This window comes from Procambarus clarkii, chromosome 67 (assembly GCF_040958095.1).
Source record: "Procambarus clarkii isolate CNS0578487 chromosome 67, FALCON_Pclarkii_2.0, whole genome shotgun sequence".
NCBI classification, from domain to species: domain Eukaryota; kingdom Metazoa; phylum Arthropoda; class Malacostraca; order Decapoda; family Cambaridae; genus Procambarus; species Procambarus clarkii.
Genome location: NC_091216.1, coordinates 14,124,713 through 14,132,795, shown reverse-complemented (window position 1 = coordinate 14,132,795; position 8,083 = coordinate 14,124,713). Strand labels below are relative to the sequence as shown.

Here is an 8,083-nt window from a genome sequence, read left to right as displayed (position 1 = left end):
CTGCCCACACCCACACCTCCTGCCCACACCCTCACCTCCTGCCCACACCCTCACCTCCTGCCCACACCCACACCTCCTGCCCACACCCTCACCTCCTGCCCACACCCTCACCTCCTGCCCACACCCACACCTCCTGCCCACACCCTCACCTCCTGCCCACACCCTCACCTCCTGCCCACACCCTCACCTCCTGCCCACACCCTCACCTCCTGCCCACACCCTCACCTCCTGCCCACACCCTCACCTCCTGCCCACACCCTCACCTCCTGCCCACACCCTCACCTCCTGCCCACACCCTCACCTCCTGCCCACACCCTCACCTCCTGCCCACACCCACACCTCCTGCCCACACCCTCACCTCCTGCCCACACCCTCACCTCCTGCCCACACCCTCACCTCCTGCCCACACCCACACCTCCTGCCCACACCCTCACCTGCCCACACCCTCACCTCCTGCCCACACCCTCACCTCCTGCCCACACCCTCACCTCCTGCCCACACCCTCACCTCCTGCCCACACCCACACCTCCTGCCCACACCCTCACCTCCTGCCCACACCCTCACCTCCTGCCCACACCCTCACCTCCTGCCCACACCCTCACTCCTGCCCACACCCTCACCTCCTGCCCACACCCTCACCTCCTGCCCACACCCTCACCTCCTGCCCACACCCTCACCTCCTGCCCACACCCTCACCTCCTGCCCACACCCTCACCTCCTGCCCACACCCTCACCTCCTGCCCACACCCACACCTCCTGCCCACACCCTCACCTCCTGCCCACACCCTCACCTCCTGCCCACACCCTCACCTCCTGCCCACACCCTCACCTCCTGCCCACACCCTCACCTCCTGCCCACACCCTCACCTCCTGCCCACACCCTCACCTCCTGCCCACACCCTCACCTCCTGCCCACACCCTCACCTCCTGCCCACACCCTCACCTCCTGCCCACACCCTCACCTCCTGCCCACACCCTCACCTCCTGCCCACACCCTCACCTCCTGCCCACACCCTCACCTCCTGCCCACACCCTCACCTCCTGCCCACACCCACACAATAAGCAAGAATTCACACATGAATAATATCCTTTTTGTCTGAGGCAAATAAACCCATACAGGACAAAGCTGAATTTTTTTTCTGAAGGCTTGCCACTGTGCTCTTAGTTACAGCTTAAGCTGAGTAGCGTGTTCATACAGCCCGTCCTCCTATAGCTTGCCACTGTGCTCTTAGTTACAGCTTAAGCTGAGTAGCGTGTTCATACAGCCCGTCCTCCTATAGCTTGCCACTGTGCTCTTAGTTACAGCTTAAGCTGAGTAGCGTGTTCATACAGCCCGTCCTCCTATAGCTTGCCACTGTGCTCTTAGTTACAGCTTAAGCAGAGTAGCGTGTTCATACAGCCCGTCCTCCTATAGCTTGCCACTGTGCTCTTAGTTACAGCTTAAGCAGAGTAGCGTGTTCATACAGCCCGTCCTCCTATAGCTTGCCACTGTGCTCTTAGTTACAGCTTAAGCTGAGTAGCGTGTTCATACAGCCCGTCCTCCTATAGCTTGCCACTGTGCTCTTAGTTACAGCTTAAGCAGAGTAGCGTGTTCATACAGCCCGTCCTCCTATAGCTTGCCACTGTGCTCTTAGTTACAGCTTAAGCAGAGTAGCGTGTTCATACAGCCCGTCCTCCTATAGCTTGCCACTGTGCTCTTAGTTACAGCTTAAGCTGAGTTGCGTGTTCATACAGCCCGTCCTCCTATAGCTTGCCACTGTGCTCTTAGTTACAGCTTAAGCTGAGTAGCGTGTTCATACAGCCCGTCCTCCTATAGCTTGCCACTGTGCTCTTAGTTACAGCTTAAGCTGAGTAGCGTGTTCATACAGCCCGTCCTCCTATAGCTTGCCACTGTGCTCTTAGTTACAGCTTAAGCTGAGTAGCGTGTTCATACAGCCCGTCCTCCTATAGCTTGCCACTGTGCTCTTAGTTACAGCTTAAGCTGAGTAGCGTGTTCATACAGCCCGTCCTCCTATAGCTTGCCACTGTGCTCTTAGTTACAGCTTAAGCTGAGTAGCGTGTTCATACAGCCCGTCCTCCTATAGCTTGCCACTGTGCTCTTAGTTACAGCTTAAGCTGAGTAGCGTGTTCATACAGCCCGTCCTCCTATAGCTTGCCACTGTGCTCTTAGTTACAGCTTAAGCTGAGTAGCGTGTTCATACAGCCCGTCCTCCTATAGCTTGCCACTGTGCTCTTAGTTACAGCTTAAGCTGAGTAGCGTGTTCATACAGCCCGTCCTCCTATAGCTTGCCACTGTGCTCTTAGTTACAGCTTAAGCTGAGTAGCGTGTTCATACAGCCCGTCCTCCTATAGCTTGCCACTGTGCTCTTAGTTACAGCTTAAGCTGAGTAGCGTGTTCATACAGCCCGTCCTCCTATAGCTTGCCACTGTGCTCTTAGTTACAGCTTAAGCTGAGTAGCGTGTTCATACAGCCCGTCCTCCTATAGCTTGCCACTGTGCTCTTAGTTACAGCTTAAGCTGAGTAGCGTGTTCATACAGCCCGTCCTCCTATAGCTTGCCACTGTGCTCTTAGTTACAGCTTAAGCTGAGTAGCGTGTTCATACAGCCCGTCCTCCTATAGCTTGCCACTGTGCTCTTAGTTACAGCTTAAGCAGAGTAGCGTGTTCATACAGCCCGTCCTCCTATAGCTTGCCACTGTGCTCTTAGTTACAGCTTAAGCTGAGTAGCGTGTTCATACAGCCCGTCCTCCTATAGCTTGCCACTGTGCTCTTAGTTACAGCTTAAGCAGAGTAGCGTGTTCATACAGCCCGTCCTCCTATAGCTTGCCACTGTGCTCTTAGTTACAGCTTAAGCTGAGTAGCGTGTTCATACAGCCCGTCCTCCTATAGCTTGCCACTGTGCTCTTAGTTACAGCTTAAGCTGAGTAGCGTGTTCATACAGCCCGTCCTCCTATAGCTTGCCACTGTGCTCTTAGTTACAGCTTAAGCAGAGTAGCGTGTTCATACAGCCCGTCCTCCTATAGCTTGCCACTGTGCTCTTAGTTACAGCTTAAGCTGAGTAGCGTGTTCATACAGCCCGTCCTCCTATAGCTTGCCACTGTGCTCTTAGTTACAGCTTAAGCTGAGTAGCGTGTTCATACAGCCCGTCCTCCTATAGCTTGCCACTGTGCTCTTAGTTACAGCTTAAGCTGAGTAGCGTGTTCATACAGCCCGTCCTCCTATAGCTTGCCACTGTGCTCTTAGTTACAGCTTAAGCTGAGTAGCGTGTTCATACAGCCCGTCCTCCTATAGCTTGCCACTGTGCTCTTAGTTACAGCTTAAGCTGAGTAGCGTGTTCATACAGCCCGTCCTCCTATAGCTTGCCACTGTGCTCTTAGTTACAGCTTAAGCTGAGTAGCGTGTTCATACAGCCCGTCCTCCTATAGCTTGCCACTGTGCTCTTAGTTACAGCTTAAGCTGAGTAGCGTGTTCATACAGCCCGTCCTCCTATGGTTTCCCAACGTCAGGAAACTGTCGTATTAAAGTGCCCTAACCCTAACCTGCCAGTTTAACGTGCAAGAGGTGACAGGAGTGACGCAGGGGCTCGGCAGGGATGCTGCTACTGGGATAACTGACATTATCCAGGCGTGTCTGTCAAGACGAGATGGCTTCCTGATACTTTAATCTTGCAGCAAACAGATCCCTGTTGCAAGGTGTGTGTTTGACATGGTTGGGGCTCGGCCCTGGACCTGTCCGTCATGCTTAACGTACAGAGGCCTGGCAAGTGTTGTGTACCACATTACCTTTAGTTTATGCACACTGAAATTACTATACCGTGATGGGGGCTATGAGGAAATGTTGAGGCTATGTGGTGGGTTCGAACTCGTGTCCCTGGAGGCCCCAGACGCGCGCGCTACCGACTGAACCATCATGACCTGGGAGTGTCCACTGGAGGAGGTAGCGGACTAGGAGCGAGGAAGGCAGGGTCCGGGGCCACGATACTTCACATTGTCTTGCTTCACTTTATAATAACATTTATTTTCAGTTTTAAATTGAGTTATTTCTTGTCTCCACTTTTCTTCATAGTTTATATTTAGCTCAAATACAAAATATATCAATTTAATCCTATTTATTCCATGTCATAATAGACCAAGTTTTTTTTATTTTACATTGAATAATTATTATTATAATATGGCCTGTGTGTGTGTGTGTGTGTGTGTGTGTGTGTGTGTGTGTGTGTGTGTGTGTGTGTGTGTGTGTGTACTCACCTATATGTGCTTGCAGGATCGAGCATTGACTCTTGGATCCCGCCTAGTGTGTGTGTGTGTGTGTGTGTGTGTGTGTGTGTGTGTGTGTGTGTGTGTGTGTGTGTGTGTGTGTGTGCCTCCTGCTGGCCCGTAACTACGGCGCCAGTTTCGCTATCATTATCAGGTCACAAAACCTCTTCGGTGACACGAGTGTTAAGTGATCCGCTCGCCTGGCGTTAGCCTTGTACGGTGCTGGTGCCGCTGGTGGCGCCAGACACGGTGCTGGTGCCGCTGGTGGCGCCAGACACGGTGCTGGTGCCGCTGGTGGCGCCAGACACGGTGCTGGTGCCGCTGGTGCCGCCAGACACGGTGCTGGTGCCGCTGGTGCCGCCAGACACGGTGCTGGTGCCGCTGGTGCCGCCAGACACGGTGCTGGTGCCGCTGGTGGCGCCAGACACGGTGCTGGTGCCGCTAGTGGCGCCAGACACGGTGCCGGTGCCGCTGGTGGCGCCAGACACGGTGCTGGTGCCGCTGGTGGCGCCAGACACGGTGCTGGTGCCGCTGGTGGCGCCAGACACGGTGCTGGTGCCGCTGGTGCCGCCAGACACGGTGCTGGTGCCGCTGGTGGCGCCAGACACGGTGCTGGTGCCGCTGGTGGCGCCAGACACGGTGCTGGTGCCGCTGGTGGCGCCAGACACGGTGCTGGTGCCGCTGGTGGCGCCAGACACGGTGCTGGTGCCGCTGGTGCCGCCAGACACGGTGCTGGTGCCGCTGGTGGCGCCAGACACGGTGCCGCTGGTGCCGCTGGTGGCGCCAGACACGGTGCCCGTGCCGCTGGTGGCACCTGACACGGTGCTGGTGCCGCTGGTGCCGCCAGACACGGTGCTGGTGCCGCTGGTGGCGCCAGACACGGTGCTGGTGCCGCTGGTGGCGCCAGACACGGTGCTGGTGCCGCTGGTGGCGCCAGACACGGTGCCGGTGCCGCTGGTGGCGCCAGACACGGTGCTGGTGCCGCTGGTGGCGCCAGACACGGTGCTGGTGCCGCTGGTGGCGCCAGACACGGTGCTGGTGCCGCTGGTGGCGCCAGACACGGTGCCCGTGCCGCTGGTGGCGCCAGACACGGTGCCCGTGCCGCTGGTGGCGCCAGACACGGTGCCCGTGCCGCTGGTGGCGCCAGACACGGTGCCCGTGCCGCTGGTGGCGCCAGACACGGTGCTGGTGCAGCTGGTGGCGCCAGACACGGTGCCCGTGCCGCTGGTGGCGCCAGACACGGTGCCGGTGCCGCTGGTGGCGCCAGACACGGTGCCGGTGCCGCTGGTGGCGCCAGACACGGTGCCCGTGCCGCTGGTGGCGCCAGACACGGTGCCGGTGCCGCTGGTGGCGCCAGACACGGTGCCCGTGCCGCTGGTGGCGCCAGACACGGTGCCCGTGCCGCTGGTGGCGCCAGACACGGTGCCCGTGCCGCTGGTGGCGCCAGACACGGTGCCCGTGCCGCTGGTGGCGCCAGACACGGTGCTGGTGCCGCTGGTGGCGCCAGACACGGTGCCCGTGCCGCTGGTGGCGCCAGACACGGTGCCGGTGCCGCTGGTGGCGCCAGACACGGTGCCCGTGCCGCTGGTGGCGCCAGACACGGTGCCCGTGCCGCTGGTGGCGCCAGACACGGTGCCCGTGCCGCTGGTGGCGCCAGACACGGTGCCCGTGCCGCTGGTGGCGCCAGACACGGTGCCCGTGCCGCTGGTGGCGCCAGACACGGTGCTGGTGCCGCTGGTGGCGCCAGACACGGTGCTGGTGCAGCTGGTGGCACCAGACACGGTGCTGGTGCCGCTGGTGGCACCAGACACGGTGCTGGTGCCGCTGGTGGCACCAGACACGGTGCTGGTGCCGCTGGTGGCGCCAGACACGGTGCTGGTGCAGCTGGTGGCACCAGACACGGTGCTGGTGCCGCTGGTGGCACCAGACACGGTGCTGGTGCCGCTGGTGGCGCCAGACACGGTGCTGGTGCCGCTGGTGGCACCAGACACGGTGCTGGTGCCGCTGGTGGCGCCAGACACGGTGCTGGTGCAGCTGGTGGCACCAGACACGGTGCTGGTGCCGCTGGTGGCACCAGACACGGTGCTGGTGCCGCTGGTGGCACCAGACACGGTGCTGGTGCCGCTGGTGGCGCCAGACACGGTGCTGGTGCCGCTGGTGGCGCCAGACACGGTGCTGGTGCAGCTGGTGGCGCCAGACACGGTGCCCGTGCCGCTGGTGGCACCAGACACGGTGCTGGTGCCGCTGGTGGCGCCAGACACGGTGCCGGTGCAGCTGGTGGCACCAGACACGGTGCTGGTGCCGCTGGTGGCACCAGACACGGTGCTGGTGCCGCTGGTGGCACCAGACACGGTGCTGGTGCCGCTGGTGGCGCCAGACACGGTGCTGGTGCCGCTGGTGGCACCAGACACGGTGCTGGTGCCGCTGGTGGCACCAGACACGGTGCTGGTGCAGCTGGTGGCACCAGACACGGTGCTGGTGCCGCTGGTGGCACCAGACACGGTGCTGGTGCCGCTGGTGCCGCCAGACACGGTGCTGGTGCCGCTGGTGGCACCAGACACGGTGCTGGTGCCGCTGGTGGCGCCAGACACGGTGCTGGTGCAGCTGGTGGCGCCAGACACGGTGCCCGTGCCGCTGGTGGCGCCAGACACGGTGCCCGTGCCGCTGGTGGCGCCAGACACGGTGCTGGTGCCGCTGGTGGCGCCAGACACGGTGCTGGTGCAGCTGGTGGCACCAGACACGGTGCTGGTGCCGCTGGTGGCACCAGACACGGTGCTGGTGCCGCTGGTGGCACCAGACACGGTGCTGGTGCCGCTGGTGGCGCCAGACACGGTGCTGGTGCAGCTGGTGGCACCAGACACGGTGCTGGTGCCGCTGGTGGCACCAGACACGGTGCTGGTGCCGCTGGTGGCGCCAGACACGGTGCTGGTGCCGCTGGTGGCACCAGACACGGTGCTGGTGCCGCTGGTGGCGCCAGACACGGTGCTGGTGCAGCTGGTGGCACCAGACACGGTGCTGGTGCCGCTGGTGGCACCAGACACGGTGCTGGTGCCGCTGGTGGCGCCAGACACGGTGCTGGTGCCGCTGGTGGCGCCAGACACGGTGCTGGTGCAGCTGGTGGCGCCAGACACGGTGCCGGTGCAGCTGGTGGCGCCAGACACGGTGCTGGTGCCGCTGGTGGCGCCAGACACGGTGCCGGTGCAGCTGGTGGCACCAGACACGGTGCTGGTGCCGCTGGTGGCACCAGACACGGTGCTGGTGCCGCTAGTGGCACCAGACACGGTGCTGGTGCCGCTGGTGGCGCCAGACACGGTGCTGGTGCCGCTGGTGGCACCAGACACGGTGCTGGTGCCGCTGGTGGCACCAGACACGGTGCTGGTGCAGCTGGTGGCACCAGACACGGTGCTGGTGCCGCTGGTGGCACCAGACACGGTGCTGGTGCCGCTGGTGGCGCCAGACACGGTGCTGGTGCCGCTGGTGGCACCAGACACGGTGCTGGTGCCGCTGGTGGCGCCAGACACGGTGCTGGTGCAGCTGGTGGCGCCAGACAGCGTCCACGAGCGTCTTAAAGTCTAAGGAGACTATAATTCTGTCAACGTACAGAAGATTGGAATTGTATCACATGTCTTGGGATAGTTGAGAGAGACCACATGTGTGAGTAATATGTGGCCTCATGACTGTGTGTGTGAGTAATGTGTGGCCTCATGACAGTGTGTGTGAGTAATATGTGGCCTCATGACTGTGTGTGTGAGTAATATGTGGCCTCATGACTGTGTATGTGAGTAATATGTGGCCTCATCAGTCAGTGTGTGAGTAATATGTGGCCTC

The 8,083-nt window shown here is 60.7% G+C and overlaps 1 protein-coding gene across 1 annotated transcript in view; it reads left to right on the top strand.

The window, feature by feature from the left end:
• The window catches only part of LOC123767853 (calphotin-like), a 13,670-nt gene extending 5,839 nt beyond the window's left edge, over nucleotides 1-7,831 (top strand). The window contains exon 2 of the mRNA XM_045757900.2: nucleotides 4,466-7,831. Within this exon, the coding sequence (XP_045613856.1) occupies nucleotides 4,466-7,831 (3,366 nt within the window). The remainder of the gene's footprint in view (nucleotides 1-4,465) is intronic.
• The last annotated feature ends 252 nt before the right edge of the window (nucleotides 7,832-8,083 follow it).